General features: G+C 40.2%; 1 protein-coding gene across 1 annotated transcript in view; it reads right to left on the bottom strand.

The window, feature by feature from the left end:
* Positions 1-1,465: 1,465 nt before the first annotated feature.
* The window catches only part of LOC140187005 (mucin-6-like), a 165,739-nt gene continuing 147,462 nt past the window's right edge, over positions 1,466-19,742 (bottom strand). Inside the window, exons 31-37 of the mRNA XM_072241866.1 lie at positions 13,789-14,198; positions 9,878-10,049; positions 9,370-9,602; positions 7,472-7,655; positions 7,158-7,362; positions 4,084-4,259; positions 1,466-1,539 (exon numbers count right to left, since the gene is read on the bottom strand). Coding sequence (XP_072097967.1) covers positions 1,466-1,539; positions 4,084-4,259; positions 7,158-7,362; positions 7,472-7,655; positions 9,370-9,602; positions 9,878-10,049; positions 13,789-14,198 — 1,454 coding nt within the window. The remainder of the gene's footprint in view (positions 1,540-4,083; positions 4,260-7,157; positions 7,363-7,471; positions 7,656-9,369; positions 9,603-9,877; positions 10,050-13,788; positions 14,199-19,742) is intronic.

Raw genomic sequence — 19,742 nt, 5'->3', positions numbered from 1 at the left:
TACAGGAGAACATTCAGCCAGAGACTCATTCCACCGAGATGCAACACAAAGCGTCATAGGAAGTCATTCCTGCCTGTGGCCATCAAACTTTACAACTCCTCCCTTGGAGGGTCAGACATCCTGAGCTAATAGGCTGGTCCTGGACTTATTTCCTGGCATAATTTACATACTACTGTTTAATTATTTATGGTTTTATTACTATTTAATTATTTACGGTGCAAATATAACGAAAACCAATTTCCCCCGGGATCAATAAAGTATGACTATGACTATGATTATGAAATTTTGCTCAATATGCCACATGTACTATTTTTGTCAAACTCAGCCATACATCCAAACTCAAGACCCTTGCATCCTATCAATATAATTGTATACATAGTAATCCAAATCAAGATACGTTGCCTGAAAGGAAAGAAATTTTCAGCTGCTACAGGCTGTAAAGGTGTCGTGAAATTTGGGAAATCAACTGAAGAGATTCCTAGCAGCAGCTTCAGTGAGTGTCTGTTTTGAGAATGAGTCATATGAAATATTTCTCCAGGGTGTCTTCACCAAACAGCATTACTAACTGTATAAGGTAACGAATGGCAAGAAGTAGCCGGCAACATATCCTTCTGCAGTATACTATATGCTTATCAATTTGATTTTGTTTGGTTTGTATATAATCTATTAGAGCTACTGTATGTGTTAATATTATTGTGAATTACAGGGAGGTACTCAAGGATAAGGTAAGAGATAGGCAGAGGGATGGGGTGTTTTCAATAATTATCTGAAAAGGTGCAGTGATAATGAAAGAATGTACAAATTCTCACTTTATAACTTAAAGGGCATGTGCATCCCTCTGAAAATTTGCCTTTTTTTAGTTCCTGCACAAGATGTTAGAAGCATGGAACATAGAATATAGATAGCCTACAGCATAATACAGGCCCTTCGGCCCACAAAGCTGTGCCGAACATGTTCTTACCTTAGGCTTAGAACTACCTAGGCTTACCCATAGCCCTCTATTTTTCTAAGCTCCATGTACTTATCCAGGAGCCTCTTAAAATACCCTTTCGTTTCTGCCTGCACCACCGCCGCCGGCAGCCCATTCCATGCACTCACCACTCTCCGCGTAAAACACTTACCCTTGATATCTCCTCTGTACCTAATGATTTGAACAAAGACTGTGGTGATCCAATTGAGAATGAAAATTAAATAAACCTACCTTCACAAGAGGGAACACATTTGAATTTGCCTTTGGAACGAATCAAACCGTCTGGACAAAAACAGCCTTCCTCAATTTTGCTGAGCGCCTCTCCAATTTTCACCTTACTGGAACAAGGAACAGAGTCTATGATTTAATAGTCCAGAGACTCAAGACAAGGTCTTAATTGAACATTATTATGTCAGAAATGGATTGGTTCTTGGCAGTTAACTTCCAAGAATAACTGAGAGGAGAATTTTAGGTTGGAATACATTAATAACATACTTACTTATTTTCACATTGGTCATCGGCCTTGGTTGCACATGGCTTGTACACTAAACCCTGCTCACAGGTGTAGTCTTAAGTAGTAAAGAAAACTGCATTAGTACAAATATGCAAATTTGGACAGTGACGAGGTATAAAGAAATTTAAGTATTAACATTATATGTATAATATAAATATAATATGTCATGTTGGCAAAAATCTAGCAGCAATTTGGATGCTCTGTAATAGTTCACCAAGAGTGCTGAGACAGCATTTTCCAAACCCACTGTCAGCTACAAAGACAAAAGCAGGGGAACACTGCAACCTGGAAGTTGCCTTCCAGGCCATAGAACATCCTGGCTTCAAAAAGATATCACCATTCCTTCAGTGTCATTGGGTCAAAATCCAGGAACTCGCTCCCTAACATCATTGTAATATACCCACACTTCAAGGTCTGTAGTTGTTCAAGAAGGCAGTGAGTGATGAGTAAATATATGCTGGTCCACAAAAATAAAATAAAATCCAAATTTTCATCTTCCACAAATTTAGAATCTCACTTTCACCACTTTTGTCCCAGATAGGATGTAAAATCTTTAATGAATGATTTTACAAAACAGGTTCCCAGACAATATGGATCCTCAATTAAGTGTAGATAAATAGATTCTGAGTATCAAGTCCCAAAGGAATAAAACATTCCTAGAGCTATTTCTGTTGGTCCAATAAAAGCTTTCACTTTTGTTACACTAGTTATTTTTTAAATGGTTTTCCCTGGAGGATGAATCAGGATCAGATAGCTTGAAAGAATAGAAATTAATGATATTGGAATATTCCGCATTTTGAAATAAGTATGATTAAAGTTGCTGGCTAGCACTAGGATCAGATTGCAGCACACTGACCTGCCAGTTCATAATGGGTTCAATCCTGACCACCAAGTTTGCATTTTCTCCCTGTGTAATTGCATGGGCTCCCTTAGGTGCTCATGTTTTCTCACATCTCTACAGTGTACTGTTGGGTTAACTGACTGCTGTTAAATACTCCTAGTGTAGGTAACTGGTAAGAGAATCAAAGAGAATTGATGGGCAACTGAGAGAATAAGTAGCAGGGCAACAGGGAGGAAATAAGCGGGGAGAAAACTGGATTTCATTGTTGAGAAGCAACATGGACTTAGGCAGACAAATAATGATCGTCTTTCCTGTAATAAGAAAGGAAGCCTGTGACCATCAGAGTGTTTAACATAGTACTCGTATTAATTGTAACTGATTCATTTCTAAAGATGTCATTAAACAGGATACCAACTTTAGCAAGGCTGGGTCGTTATGGAGCACACAAGATGCGGACTAAAGAGCTGCAATAGCTGTTTATTTATTTATTTGTTTGTTTGTTTGTTGTGACAGCGCAGAATAGGCCCTTCTGGCCCTTCAAGCCAGGGCCACCTAGCAATCCTCCGATTTAAGCCCATCCTAATCATGGGATAATTTACAATGCTACCAATCGGTTCGTCTTTTGGACTGTGAGAGGAAACTGAAGCACCCAGAGGAAACCCAGGTGTTCACGGTGAGAACGTACAAGCTCTTTACAGACAGCAGAGGGAATTGAACACGGGTCACTTGCACTGTAAAGCTCTGTGCTAACCACTACATTACCATGCCGCCCCAACATTAACAGGTCATGGTAAAGCTACCAAAAAACTGCAGGGTTGGAGCGGTCAAATTTCCATGCAATTCTTAGCGTCTAATTCTTGGTCATTCAAAGGAATCACTCTCAGTAGAATAACTGTACCTGATATATTTGAGTGGCTGTATTCAGGAATTATGCAAGCCCCAAGCCTGATCCACCAGAACCAACTGTATGTTTGAAGTGAACACTGGATAATGTTGCAAATCACAAAAATATTTTGGCAGAGAATAGCAGATCATCATATGGGTATGGGTATTTGATCCTCCACAATATTCCGTGTGGGAATTTAAACTGAAGGCGGCAGTGTTTTTTTTTATAAGGTCGTGTTGCGAGCTCGGCATCAACCCGGCACGGACGGAGAGCACGCTCGGAAGCGGTCTGTCACCGGATCGAACTCAGGAAACTCTGTTCTCGAGCCCGGCGTTGATCTCACTGCGCCACCAGCCGACCATGATACAACTCAGCTAATGGAGCAGATTGAGGAGAATGCACGCAAGTATTTTGAAAATAATTCAAGTGGGTAATTTTGCAATGCTGTTATATCTATTACCCTGTTACAGAAACTATGTTCTTGAGTATTATGACCATTTGAGAGCCATGTGTTTCTGCATAGAAAAATACCTGCAGAAGATCTATTAGGTCTCATGAAATGGAGTTACAAAGCAAGCTATCCACTTTTACAATGTCCTAACAGCTTTATTTTTAAGTTTCATCTCAAGATACTTGTGGAGATTATGTAACCACAACTAGTCATCTACTCTTAACAGTTTTGTTCATATTAATATCTTCTTCACCACTTCTCTAGAAATTCCAAACCATATATCTTCACAAAAACTCAATAACAGCTATGTTATCATTTCCATTATAAATCAATTTAGTTTGAGACACTGCTTTTGTATTTTGTTGTGTATCCTCTGTATCTATACATGTGTGTTTTGAAGTATCTGAGCTGTGATACTCACTGCACATTCCATTTGTAGAATTTCTCCAGTCCACACACACACCATTTTCCGCACAGGCCAAAGCTGCAGCATACAGGCTGCTGCAATCAGCGGTGGAATTCATAGTACAATCGTCAAAGGTACAGGACTCCACAAAATCATCAAGGCTGATCTTGCTTCTGCATTTTTCAAAGGGCCTAAATAATGATTTTTAAAAAATGTGTTCTGAAAATCCAATAAAATCACAATCATTTCGTATCAAAATCAGATGTATTATCACTGACAAAGATTCAAAGTACATTTATTGTCAAAGTATGCCTGCAGTATACGACCCTGAGATTTCTCTTCTCACAGACCGCCACGAAACAAAGAAAACCATGAAATCCGTTCAAAGAAAAACAATGCACAAAAAAAAAGAACAAATGGTGCAAACAGCAAAAACACACCATACGATAAACACAGAATATAAAACAACGGAAAAGTCAACGAAAAATTCAAGGAATGTTTAACTCAGTTCAGTTCAATCAAGCATTGTGTTGTTCGTTGACCGCAGGCCGCAGAGCTAATCAATGTCACAGGAAATGGCAACGAGAAGCAGCAACCAGAAACCATAAACACATCATACTATGATCTACAGAGTGCAGTCCTCAAACCCCATCAATTAAAATTATATACGTCATGAAATTTGTTGTTTTACAGCAGCAGTACTGTGCAATACATTAAAAAAACTACCATAGTTACAATAGGAAATAAATATTTTAAAAATCAAGTTTTGTGAAAAGAGAGGAAGTACTGAGGTAGTGTTCATAGGCCATTCAGAAATCTGATGGCAGAGGGGAAGAAGCTGTTCCTAAAATGCTTAGCTTAAGTTAATCAATTTAGGATATACAGTCTTGAACATTGAGATTTTTTTAAATTGATAGCAATTTTAATTTATGTATTTAGTTCTTTGGCTATATGTTACTGATCTATAATTTGCTCAGCCTATAAATTAGATTGAAATATGTTTCTAGATTTATCTCAGATTTATAAGCTATATGCAGTTTTTTAGCAGATTTTTGATAATCTACCTATTAATTACCTGTTTCCATCCAGGGGGTCAGTGTGGACATGGTGGAGGATTACAAATACCTGGGGATATGAATTGACAATAAACTGGACTGCTCAAAGAACACTGAGGCTGTCTACAAGAAGGGCCAGAGCCGTCTCTATTTCCTGAGGAGACTGAGGTCCTTTAACATCTGCCGGACAATGCTGAGGATGTTCTACGAGTCTGTGGTGGCCAGTGCTATCATGTTTGCTGTTGTGTGCTGGGGCAGCAGGCTGAAGGTGGCAGACACCAACAGAATCAACAAACTCATTCGTAAAGCCAGTGATGTTGTGGGGATGGAACTGGACTCTCTCACGGTGGTGTCTGAAAAGAGGATGCTGTCTAAGTCGCATGCCATCTTGGTCAATGTCTCCCATCCACTACATAATGTACTGGGTGGGCACAGGAGTACATTCAGCCAGAGACTCATTCCACCGAGATGCAGCGCTGAGCATCATAGGAAGTCATTCCTGCCTGTGGCCATCAAACTTTACAGCTCCTCCCTTGAAGGGTCAGACATCCTGAGCCAATAGGCTGGTCCTGGACTTATTTCATAATTTACTGGCATAATTTACATATTACTATTTAACTATTTATGGTTCTATTACTATTTATTATTTATGGAGCAACTGTAACAAAAACCAATTTCCCCCGGGATTAATAAAGTATGACTATTACTACTATGACTAATTTGTTTCACAGCTTGCATATTTCTAAAGACTTAGCTCAAAAATTGCATCAATTTCTGCGCCAGGAGGGTTTCGGGTACAATGAACTCTTCACATGCATGAGGAAATTGGCCAAATTGCCTTATTTGTGGTATATAGATGAGCTTAGGACCTCAACTCGAACCCCAGTGACCGTTCACTTGTTCCACAAGATAAAGCAAATCGGAGGCACCATGCCGACTGTTAGAGGTGGTAATACAAATCTCCAGGGGTTGCACAGTGAAGAGGAGTTTAGTCATAGAGCCAGGGGCAGCTGTATGTAGTGGCAGCTTCAGATTTACATCTTTGCTGAAGGTTTTAAAAGCAGCTCAGTAGAGGCAAACGCAGAGGAGACCGAGTGGTTCTCCAAGAAGCTGCTGGGTTCGAGTCTCTGCCCTCGGAGCTGGGTCCCAATGCTCTTGGAGGTGTTATCAAAATTCTGAGATTTGTGGATTGGACTGTGATTCATATGGCCTCTTCTATATTTTCTTCTATATAGTTCTACGTTTTTATTTCGTGCTCTTGCCCATTCTTTCTTGTTGCCGATTGGTGGGTTGGGTTGGGACTTTGGGGTTTGTTATTGTTTCTCCATGTAGGTGATCTGTTAGTTTGTGCAAGGGAGGGGTGGAGTGGTAGGGGCTGGCGTTTACAAGTTTTTGTTTCTTTTCATGTGGGAGGGATTGATGTCTTTCTTTCAATGACATAAGTTTTTTTCCTTATTTTATGGCTATCTGGAGAAGACAAATCTCAGTTGTACTTTGATAATAAAATGAACCTTTGAACCCAATTTGACAACAGCTATTAGGGACCTACGCTGCATAGGCAATAGGAATAATACCCATTTGTAGCAAACTACAATAACATCCTGCAATTATATACCACAATTACAGTTAGTATCTTGTAATACTTCACAAGGATTTTACCAAATAAAATTATTCTGAGCAACAGGAGATAACTTAAAAACAGATAACTAAAAAGATTAAAGTAGTAACTTGTAAGTAACTTCTAAAGAAGAGATTGAAAGATGCAAGGCCTTGGGTAAAAAAAATTCTAAGTCCTAGTATCAAAGCAGCTGAATGCATGGCATGAATGAGTGAAAATAAGAGAAAAGTCTTATCCGAAATGCAACATTCCTTCAGCTCAGCAATGTAGATACTATACTGTTGCCTGTGACTTAGAATTATACTCACTGATCTCTAGGTAGGTAGAGAGAGGAACAGAGAGAAAATGTAGATGACATGCATCATCATAGTCACTTATTCTGAAAGAAAATAAATGGCATGAGTCCAGATACTTACTCTTCTCGAATGATGTCACAGATTGAACTCTTATTTTTGCATGGTTTTTTAGGAGGAGCTGAAGTGCAAGGCACATCAGTAGGAGCTGATTGACAGTGAGGTTTACTGGGATCATAAACTATCCAATCATATGCAGTTTCACTACAACAGTCCAAAGACTCAACCTTGCCATTTTTTCTCATGCATTTGTTCGAGGAGCAAGATCCTAAAATAGGAAGAAGTGCTTTAAGTTCTAAACAAAATCCAAATCACTACCAAAATTAATATTGCAATTCATAATTTTATATGACTATATACAGTCTTAGAGTCCATACCACATTGGCCTCTGGTGTTATTTAAGAAGTATTTTTCAGGCACTGTGATCTCGAAGCCAAAGCGGAAAGCAATAATTGTTGTTCGAATGTCAGGAATATAAATGTGTGTGTTGGTGTCCAGTTCAGTAATGTGCAATGTTTTTGAAGAATAGGGAAGGCTCACATTATATCCGTCAACTGTTAACTGTAAAAAGAAAAATATAATAAGTCAAAATCTATCCCAAGGGCTATTGTACGTTTTATATATCTATTAGTGACATGTTATACAATTAATATCCACTACAAAATCACTTCTGACAAGAAGATTATTACATTGGCCACTTTAAACAGTTTATAAAACAGCTCTGGAGGTAATGTGCTCAAAAATTATATGGTTATGATTAGAATATTTACTTATTTATTGAGATATAGTGTGGAATAGGCCCTTCTGGACCTTCGACTCTGTTGCCCAGCAACTGCCGGTTTAACCCTAGCCTAAGCATAGGAAATTTACAATGACCAATTAACCTACCAACGAGTACATCTTTGTTCTGTGGGAAGAAACCGGAGCACCCGGAGGAAACCCGCGCAGAGAACCTCCAAACTCCTCACAAGCGGCGATGGGGATTGCACCTGAGTCACTGTCACTGTAAAGTGTTATGCTAACCACAACGCTACTGTGCCAGCTTTAGTATATAAATTTCAAGGCAGGTGAATCACATTTGATATTTTACATTAATCTGCAAGGTAAGATGAACTTTGGTTATCAAGAAGGTGGCAATAATCTTAATGAGCTGCTGTGTTTCATGGGCCAAAGGTGTTTGCTCAATGTTGGGTAGAAGCATGTTTCAGGACTTTGACAATGAAGTAACAGAGATCTATTTCAAGTATTGACGATGTGCAACTCGGAGGAAACTTATATTTAACAGCATAGCCATCATGGCTGGGTACAGGTTTGGGATGGATTTTGGGAAGTTACTTCTGTACATTTGTACATGGTACACACTGCCTGGTGTTGTGAATAGTAAAGGCGGTGTATTGGGTACCAACAGGACAATGTCCTGTTGATTTTATATACTGTTGGAGCAGTATATATCCTTCACTATGCCTTGCAAATGGTCGAAAAATTATGAGGATTCATAAAGAAGTCATCCTCAAGTAGATTCTCAGTTCTTGACATAATTTTTTCTATCAATTTGTCTGGGCCACCCAAACATTAAAGTCACTCACTCTCACCTCATCTGTGGGCTGAGGTCATAATATGGTCTGAAGCTCAGTGAACCAAGTGGAACCCAAAATGAACATAAGTAAGCAAGTTTCTCTCCATGTGGAGGCTAAGTTTGCCAGTGTTGAGAAGAGCTACAACAATGACCACATCCCAAAAAAAAGGAATTTTAAAAATGAACACTATGCCTTGGCTAGACCACATCTGGAGCACTGTGAGCATTTCCAGTCACTTGGGATTCGGAAAGATACATTGACGCATTATATATTTATCAAATTGATACTTAGACTCCAGGAGGCTAAATTATGACAAGTAATTACATAAATTTCACTGTTCTGTTCCCAATCAGACAGATGGAGTGTCTAGTGTCGGTAGAAAAATCAAGTCAGACTTTTCAGGAGTGAGTTTAGAAAATATATTTGCACATAGAATGTGATAAAAGTTTGGACCATCTAATTGGCTATTGATGTGAAATCAGTCATGAAGTCTTATTCCAAAGTTGATGGAGTTTTATTAACTACAAGTATTGATTTGAGGGAGGTGAGGGAAATGTGGATAAATTAAGTTAGTTAACAGATCAGCTTTGATATGCTTGGGTTTGGATCAAGATAGAGGAACCAAATTGCCCACACTTGTCTTCATGTTTCTAACTTAGAACATAAGCAACACATACAGTATGTACAGAGGAACTCACCAAATATTTGACCCCAGTTGAAATACGGACAACATTTTCTTTGTAATAGATAATTAGGCCCCTTGGACAAGAGTTTTTTACAAAGGAGAGACAAAAATAATTATCCAACAGGATCGACAAATTGTACTTTGGAACTATTTCTTCCACAAGTGTATATGTGCAATTTTCAAAGAAGTCATATCTCGCACCACCAAATGTCTGATAATGTGGATCTCCCCATACTAGACATTCACCTAAAAATGAATGAGAACAATATATCAAAAAAAGTCATCAGTGCCAGGGGGTGGATCTTCCACCTTGCAGGGAATGCGGCGGGATTGCAAAACAGGCAGGATGGGATCATTTACTCCTCACTAACACCTTGCAAGTTCCAACAAAATAAAATTGGTGCAGCATAGATGACAACCCATTAACATCTGCTTTATTGCCCAACCAAAGCTGAGAGCCCTCCCCAGTACTGAAGGCAATTTCAATGTGGCATCAATTTGAACTGATCAGGGATACTTACAGTTACATTCCCATTCTTCACAACATCCATCTTCACTGCTAACTTTCACAGGCTCGATACCATTTTTACATGTCGGTTTATCTCGCTTTGGACAGACAATAGGAATCCTTTCATACCGATTTCCTTCAATACAAGTAACTTTTGTGCAGTTTTCATTCCACGAGTCCAAGCACTAGAAAAAATAGTATTTATAAAATAAGTAAAACTTGTTGAGTTAATATCTGGATTGGAAGGTCTTGGGAATCTTGGGGAATGCAGAACCTTGTACTTTTTCCTCCCCTCCCCCCCCCCACCTTCTTGCTCTAACTTCTCATCTGTTTTTCCGGTCCTGATGAAGAGTCTTGGCCTGAAACATTAACTGTTTGCTCTTTTCTGGAGATGCTGCCTGGCCTTCTAAGTTACTCCGACATTTTGTGTGTGTTGCTTGCATTTAAATCTGATTATTTCCCTCATTCAATCACGAATGTTGCTTTACAGGTGCAATGTGCTGCTGAACCAAGATGATGCAAGAAAAACAATCCAAGAATGTAATGTGGAAACAGTTGTAAACACAATAAAGTCTGCAGATGCTGGAAATCTAGACCAACACACCCAAGATGCTGGAGGAACTCAACAGGTCAGGCAGCATCCATGGAAATGAATAAACAGTCGATGTTTCGGGCCAGGACCCTTCATCAGGACTGGGAAGGAAGGGGGAAGATTCCAGAATAAAAAGGTAATAGGAGGAGAAGCAGGATAGCTAGAAGGTGATAGGTGAAGCCAAGCGGGTGGGAAAGGTCAAGGCTTGGAGAAGAAGGAATCAGATAGGAGAGGAGAGTGGACCATAGGAGAAAGGGAAGGAGGATGGGACACAGGGGTAAGTGACAGGCAAGTGTGAAGAGGTAAAAGGCCAGAGTACGGAACAGAAGAAGAGTGGAGGGGTAGGAAAGAAAGGCTATTCAGTAATCATATAATTGATCTCATACTTTTGCACCACTTTCCTGCACTAGCCTCATATCCTGTCATCCTCTTTAAAATCTAAATATAATCAAGCATCCACAATGTTGTGTACTTAGACAGCAAATCAATGTCTAACATTTAGGGGCACTGTAAAGATGACATTTTAATTGTTATGAGAAAACAAAGGACAACAAATCTGATAGCTAGAATCTGCCTTGGCAACAATAGTCCTTTTGAGTAAGAGGTATAGAATTACCAATGAATGATTAAGAAGAAAAAATCTCCAGATGCTGGAAATCCCAGTAACAAACAAAAAATGCTGGAGCAACTCAGCAGGCCAGGCAGCATCTATGGAAAAGAATACAGTCGACGTTTTGGGCTGACACCCTTCAGCAGGACTGGAGAAAAAAGATAGGAGACAGAATTAAAAGGTGGGAGGAGAGGAGGGAAAAAACACAAAGCGATAGGTGAAACTGGGAGGGGGACGGGGTGAAGTAAAGAGCTGGGAAGTTGATTGGTGAAAGAGATGCGGGATTGGAGAAGGGGGAATCTAATAGAAGAGGAGAGAAGGCCATGGAAGAAAGAAAAGAGGGAGGCAATGGGTCAGTGAGGAGATAAGGTGAGAGAGGGAAACGTAGATGGGGATTGGTGGAGGAGATTCTATTATCACCTTGTGTTTCTCCCTTCCAACCCCCCAGCCCCCATTTTTTAACTCCAACCCCTCATCTATTTTTCTCCAGTCCTGCAGAAGGGTCTAGGCCTGAAAAGTCAACTGTACTCTTTTCCATAGATACTGCCTGGCCTGCTGAGTTCCTCCAGCATTTTGAACATGTTATAAGTGACTGATTATTTGATTGCTACAACATTGACACATGGATACTTTAATGCAGGGGTTCCCAACCTTCTTTATTTCATAGACCCCTAACATTAACCAAGGGGATCGTGGACACCAAATTGAGAACCCCCGCTTTAATGGGAAATTAAAAAGTATATTTTTCTCTAATGATAAGGGTAATGAATACAGAGGACCAGGACCAAGGTTAGGAAGACATGCCATGTTCTCTACGTATTACAGCTAAGTTTCAGATTAACACCTGCAGAGTGCTACGTAAAAATATCAGTGTACATTAACGGAGCCTTGTGGAGGCAGCACTGCAGGAGTTCTGCATCATGGGCAGAAAAGCTATAGTTCCACATGAATTCAGAAGATTTGGATTTCCCCAGAGCTGTACAGATTCTCTGTCCGTGCACCAGTTTGGGAATCTATTGGATTCCATAGAATATAGACATCTACAGCACATTACAGGCCCACAATGTTGTGCCAACTATGTAACCTACTCTAGAAACTGCCTAGAATTTCCCTACCGCATGGTCCTCTATTTTTCTAAGTTCCATCTACCTGTCTAAGAGTCTCTTAAAAGACCCTATTGAAACTGCCTCCACCACCATCGCTAGCAGAGTTTTTCAATGTCCTCCCCATCTCGAGGACTCCCAAGCCACCCTCTCGGCCCCGCCTGAGGTTTCTTGATCTCACTCGAGGTTCCCTGGTCTCTCTGTCTGTTGGGGTTCCCAGGTCTCTCAGTCTCTCTGGATCCCCGAGTCTCCCTGCCTCTCTAATTCCCCATGCCTCCCTCTCAAGTTCCCCAGGTCTCCCGAGCCTTCCATAGATCTTGAGTTTTCAAGCCTTCCAGGACCATCAAGTGCCAGCTTATAGGGAGGGGTGTCCTGTACTGACTTCTTCCGGCCTGTGCAGGGCATCAGACAGCATTTGGTCTCTGAGGTTTTTAGAGCACCTAAGTTGGTTAATTGTTGCTTAACAGTTATTATGGTTTTAAAGCTTCTTGTCTTTTTCTCGAGTGACTCGCTCTTTGTAATGCCGTTTCCTGGTGCTTTCTGCTTAAGTTTGTAAAGTTTACTTTGATAGGCTCGGAGATTCTATGTTAGTTTTATTCTTGAAGCAGGTGCTCGATGAGCTCCAATCAGAGAGTCCTCATTTTGAGAATGATTCGTCTCATAGTGTCACTTGATCGAGCTACCTCTGTATAAGCTCGTTTCTGTCTCTACATGGAAGTCTTAGGCTCCGATATTGGCAATGCACACCATGGCACTTGTCTACCAGCATCACTGAAGGACATCTTAGATAAGTCACTCATTTGGACTTCCAGTGGATACAGGTCTGTGGTGCCTCAGGGGCTGCGCCTAGAGAGGGGGGGTCCCTGTCACAACCACAGATTCAGCAGCACAGTAGATATGGCAATTGCGCTTGTGAATATGCACATGTCAGCTAATTATTATTTCATTGTGATGGTATTTAACTCCACTCATTCCGTCATAGTATTTGTCGAGACTTGGACACTGCAATGCTTCATTGCCTGCTTGCATTCAGCCTTGCCTGAGAAACTGGACTGTTGAGTCAACTGACTCTGAAGACTAGCGGTATTCATTTTATTCTTAGTTGTTCTTTTCCGTCGCAGTATAGGCTACGTTTCAACCCACTTCAGTGTCTCTCACTCCACCTTGGTCCGAACCTGGTGACATATTCAGTTTCTGCAGGGACTTTTCAAAAATGTTAAGAGTAATTTAATGTAATTTTTGAAAATGAGGAAATTCAGCAATGATTGAGAACTTCCAACTTAAATGTGTTGTATATACTGGTGATGATTACCGTGACTCATTTTTGTTGTTCCTTTTCATGCCTTGTGTTGCATCAGGTGGTATTTTATGGCATTTCCTTCGCTTTTGTCTGTTTTGTTTAAACAGGCCGCATTGGTAATGCAACGCTCAAGCCACACAGACGGAAGCACGCAGTGCAAGGAACCGACCAGATTCAAACCCGGGGCCATTCACCTCGAAATCCGGTGCTAACACCACTACACCACCTGCTGGCTGGTACCGTGGCTAAGTTTGATTAGTCATGCTGAATGACACCAATACATTATCAATGTTCCAAGAATCAAGTCAAACTTCCTTACCTTCCGTGGTGGGTTAGAATTGCACCAACATGATTCCGGAGGTACGATTGTGACCTGGCTCACTTTGGGCTCATCAATTGTGGAAGTTGTTAGAGGTGCAGCAGTTGTAGGCATGGTTTGTATCAGCTCACAGCACACCCTTATTCTATAGTCCAGACACAGGGGGAAACTATCCTTAGTAATATGGCATACAAGTCCTTTCTGTAAATCACAAGTCACAATGTCCCCTGATTTATTTATTGGTTGGTTTGGGAACCTGACAGCTTCGCAATGAATGTTACTGATGTTGTAGGAGGCGGAAGGACATGCATCTGATGGCAATTCTTCCAATAGTTCAACATCGATTCTGTCAGGAAATGATGGTGTATTTTTATTAATCCAGCGTGACCATACTCCATTGCAAAACGGTTCTGCAAAATAAAAATAAGAGCCTTTCAACTTCCTCACTGGTATATGCACACAGTAGAATATTGTGATGCATGGAATCCTGTTTTTCACTTCAGAACCTGTTCTGAGTCTAATCTAGATAGAGATGGCTCATTTCTCGCTGTATGTCAGGATGATACATAAATCAGGCAGTCTCAGTACAATTCTTAAAGTGACTAAATTCACAGAACAGAATTGCACACTGCTGAAAGATCAGGAAATTGCCAAGTGTACTCCACTATGTCAGGAGCATGTTAGAGGCAGCAGAAATTTCATTTGGTTTTGAAGTTTCTTTTCTCCTAAGACTGCAGAAATGGGATGCTGTTGGGTTGGGATGGAGCATTGACATAAACATTCACAGACTGTACATGACTAAGCAAGGTGCAAAGAATCTAAAGCTGTGCTTTGAATTCTGGAATATTTTAAATGATTCAGTGATGCATTGAGCTTAAATACTCACCTGCTGTTGCACAATGAGGACAATAGTTTCAGAGGTAGGCATGTTTTAGACTATAAGACCCTCAGATTTAGGAGCAATATTAGGCCAATTGGCTCAACACGTCTGCTCTGCCATTCAATCATAACTGATTTATTACCCCTTCCAAATCCATTCTCCTGCTTTCTCCCTGTAACCTTTCAGATTTGGTTCATTTGAGATACTGAAGTGCTATGATATGGACTGGAATCTTTGATGGACTCTAGATCAAGTTGTATACTGTATACATTCTCCTGACTTTAACTTGAGCATTTGGACCATTTGAAGTAGAAGGGACCAGCAAATTTGACCTTCTTTCATAATGAACCAATCTGCTTGAACTTTACACATCTGATGTCAGCTCATCCACATAAACACTCATAGTGTTTCCTGCAGGGGAGTGGTCAGGAGTTAAATAGAAAACTGAAAAGTTAATTGCAATCAAAGAAACATTATCACCAGCCAATTAGATGCCTGTTGGAAGAGAGACATGGCAACAACCTTCCGGGACCTCATTGCATCGTCAGTAGAGCTGATTAAGTGAAATTGCCCAAATACTTAAAATTACAACAAATGACCTTACTCATATGTGAAACAGTAGCCATTACCAGTAGTGTTTGTGTTATCTGGTTGGCTCCCATTTGTTATTATTGTTGTATGACTTCCTGAAAGAGCACATAATTATCAATTAGCTGTGGACATAAGAAAGTGAAGCCAAAAATTTCAAAAGACTTTCAAGTAATAATTTCATGGATGCATCTTGAATTAACCGGTTGATTTTACAGATGACAATGGACTTTGAGCCATACACATTTGTTCCTCTCCTGTGCATTCTGAAAATCAATGGTAAAGTTTGGTGCTCTTCTTTAAGGTAAAACTGCTTTCCAGTCAAATGTAACCTCCCCACCTTCCTGCCTTTGAGTTATCATTTCATGCTGGTTGCTTACTGACCAGATTACAAACAAAACTCTGAGCCAAAATGGAGAGATCATCTCTTTGCTTGATGTTGGGAAGGCCCCATTGCCAGCTGCCCAATTTCAACTCCCAAGTCATAAGGATGGCTGATTATGAATCTTATAGATTTCCGGGGGCTTTTATAGTAACTTGCTTTCCACAAGTTTTTACTCCATTACACTATCTACTACCAGAGATCCGTGGTGTGCATGAGTAGGTAAAGAATCAACATGACTCTAGTCAATCAGAGTGAAGATTCCTCATTGCGATGTGCAGAGACGACAGTTTATGTAAAGGAATTAAAACAGAAAAAATGGCATTACTTATAAACAGATAAAAGAAGCAAAAAAAAGTACAAAAGACCTGCAATTAAAATTAAATTCTAAAGCTCAAAGAAAATTTATTATCAAAGTACATATATGTCACCAGACACAACCTAGAGATTCATTTTCTTGCAGGCATATTCAATAAATCCATGATAGAATAACTATAACAGAAAGGAATGAGAAACTTGTGACATTCAATTCTTAGTGTCAAGCAGCTTGTTCAGAAATAATTATTCCTCATTGTGCCATTATAAAGTGATTTCCACTTGAATATATGAATTTAATTCTGCCTTGTTTATTTAATATTTAATAGTGGATAATTACAGCAATATACTATCCCAGCTACGGAACACTACCTGTTTGTGGGGTTTATGTTTGTATTATGTCTTATTTTACAAAGTCTTTTTCTTCACTGTCTTGTATACTTTATGTTCCATATGTTGTCTGTTATGCTGCTACAAGCAAGATTTCATTGTAACTGTACCTCACTGTACTTGTGACAATAAACCCGACTTATTTTAATCTGACACCCTACATTTATATGGATTTATCAGCAAAATACTGGGTAGAGAAACGTTTAGAGGAGTTGGCCCAGTAACTTAATTATTCCGTTTTTAACCGTGCAGGTGAACTGCAGAAGTTGTTGTCCTATTTACACAATATTATTCATCAATATTCTCAACACAACATCCAGCTTTATGTCTAATGGTTTAAAAATGAACACTTTAGGGACAGCGTAAAGATATCAGGGTAGATTTCTGATCTCAGGGAAGTGTAGCCCAGAAAGGGTAGACGTTAGTAGAGGGTTAGCTGACAAGGTGAAGTTCCCAGTGTGCTGTGGGAAGACTATCCATTCCTGGTGTGTTCCTTATGGGGATCCGTGCGGACAGGAGCTGTCTTCATCCAGATCAGCAACTTGAGATTCCACCAAAACACTTGAAAAATTACTCCATGTTTCAATTCAATGTGAACAACATACTTCCGTGAGATTTTACTCAGGACCGCAGAGCAAAACAAGACTTGAAATGGATTTGAGCGATTGCAGAGAAGTTACAGAGGGGACAATTAGGGACCCAAAGGAAAGAAATGGAGAGGGATGCCTGCAGCAATTCTCAGGAAGGATGGGACAGAGAAAGGATGGGTGGATGTAAAGGCTGCAGGGAGATAAAGGAGGTTAGAGCAAAGGGTGGATGCACACTGCAGGAAAGATTATTTAGTGCCTTTCTTATCAAATATCTATCCTATTCTACCTTCCAAAAATTCAAAGACTCTGCTTACACATCCATTTTAGGAAGATTTTACCTGAATTCTATCTAAATTTTTTTTTCCCTAAAATTACTAAATAAGTCAATTTCCATACAAGTAACTGATGTCTGTAACATAGTGTTTTCCACTTCTTTTAAACTGGCTCAGCTAAATGACTGCATTTTCATCTGCCCCGCATCCGTATGGACGAGATTATTGTTTACATCATCACTGTTAGCATTCTGAGAAAAAAATATTTTGATACCTAGAGAAAGTGCCATCCAATATATTTTAGAAAGTTATGAGAATTTCTAGAGCCCATTTGTCCCTGTGCATGAAATATAAGCCACAAAATTTAACCAAATCACTAGAGATTGCAGGATCTCACCAAATAATGCGGCCACAATCCTGATTTTAATTGCAGTAATTGCATGTAAAGTTGCCTAATAATTTTCCAACGTAATGATTGCTGACACAAATCAGGAACAAATTCTTAAATAGATCAAGGAAATTCATGTATTCTTACTTTGAAGCTGGGAAATAATAGACCTGCAGGAACGGTATCAGCACAAAGCTGGTACTTGACGTGGTTGTATTACTTCTGTTTCTAACAAGAGCTAAAAACACAACAAATCTGTGAAGCTATTTGCTGGACAATCCAGGTCTGTCAATCACCATTACTCAGAGATTATTCTGTCCTTCACAAGCGTGCTTTCTCTGTCACAAATTTAAGCTAATTTAATCTGGAGTTTTTGTCTCATTGCGAATAACAACTTAAACTAAAACATATCCAGCAGATAGCAGCATCTCACTATGCAACATATCCTCCTTACTACAGTGAGTGCACAACAAGGTGTGTGGCAGTCTGTTCATCTGGTTATAATGTCCTGGGTAGCCTCAACAATTTAATACATGACGATCATTTAGACCGAAAAAAAAAGAAACAGGAGACACCAGAAACAGCAGATGCTGGAGTCCAGAACAGTAATCCGCTGGAAGAATTCAGAGGGTTGAGCAATATCAGTGGGAGGTAAGAAATTGTTGGTGTTTTGGTCAAAAGCCTGCATCAGGGCTAAGAGTGGAGAGACGAGGTTGTGGAAGTCACAGCAAGGCAAGGGTTAATATCCAGGCAAAGACAGTGTACAAATTGTGTGTGGTCAACCCAGGTAAGAAGGTCTTTTCAGAAAGTTCCTGGGAGATAAAGAGGGACACAAAGTGCTATCAGAGCTGGATTTGGATAAATAAAGGAGGTAAGACCAGGGCCCATTAGGGGAGAAGTGAGAGGTGAACAACAGCTGGAACCAGATGAGGGAGGGGGTAAACCTATGTGAGAAGATGGAGCCAGGAGCGGGAAGGGGACAAAGAGAGCTGGAGGGCGGACTGGGAGATGGTGCAAAGGGGAACAAAAAGGGGAGGACTGAGGGATCAGAATCCGAAGGAGAAGGGAAGAGCTAGGGAGAAACAAGAAAAATGTGTGTGTGTGTGTGTGTGTGTGTGATGGTGGGGGAGGGTTACCTAAAACTGGAAAACTCAATATTGATGCAATTAGGTTCTAGACTACCAGACGGAATGTAAGGTGTTGCTCATCCAGTTTGCATTTGGCTCCATCCTGGCAATGATGGACAGGTCAGTGTGGGAATGAGAAGGAGAGTTGAAAAGGTCTGGAACTGGGAGTTCAGGACAGCCATTGTGGACTGCGTAGATATTCTATGAAATGATCGCAGAGTCCGTGTTTGGTCCCACTGATACAGAGGAGGCACATCAGGAGCAGCACATGCAATAGAAAAGGTTGGAGGGGATGAATGTGAACCTTTGCCTCACCTGAAAGGACTGGTTTCATTCCTGGATGGCGAAGATTAATAGGAAACGTTACATCCGTTGCAAGGTCAGGGTAAAGTGCTAAAAGTAAGGGAAAGATATCTTCTCTGTGTCAATGATCAAAATGTTGTTCATCGCCACCTGGATAAGGTGGTTTTGAAAACATCCAAGAAACAATCCTGGCATTTATGTAAGCTAAGGGTCAAAGTAAGCACGTCTGTCCAGCACAGATCTCTCATGAGCATACAGTGCTGGTGGGAGGTCCAGTTAATCACAAACTGCATTTCACCCACTATTCTCTATTCAGACACATGTTTACTGCTGTTCGTAATATCAGTGGGAATAGGATTAAATAACAAGCCACCTAACATAATTATCATCGACTTTCTGGAAATGAGCATAGAAAGCATATTGATTTCCAGTGGCGGAACTCCATGTTAGCCCAGAGGATGCTAAAAGGAAAATGTATTCTAAACAATCACGAGATAAATTCTAATTATCCTATAATTATGGTTATAGAACACTAAGCTTAAGTGACATTTTATTGCATTAGTATGCAAAAAGGATATTTTTTGCATAATTAGGAGTAGGCATCAGGGTTTTTATGAACCCTCGGTGACTTTGGCCTTGCCTACCCAAAGCAAGTGAAGACTAGGTTTGGCGTACTGTGCGGAGGAAATCACCAGCTGGTTCAATGAGCAGGAAGGTGT

This window comes from Mobula birostris, chromosome 23, assembly GCF_030028105.1.
Source record: "Mobula birostris isolate sMobBir1 chromosome 23, sMobBir1.hap1, whole genome shotgun sequence".
In the NCBI taxonomy this organism is placed as follows: domain Eukaryota; kingdom Metazoa; phylum Chordata; class Chondrichthyes; order Myliobatiformes; family Myliobatidae; genus Mobula; species Mobula birostris.
Note: the sequence above shows the minus strand (reverse complement) of the source record. Positions and strands in the feature narration are given on the sequence as shown.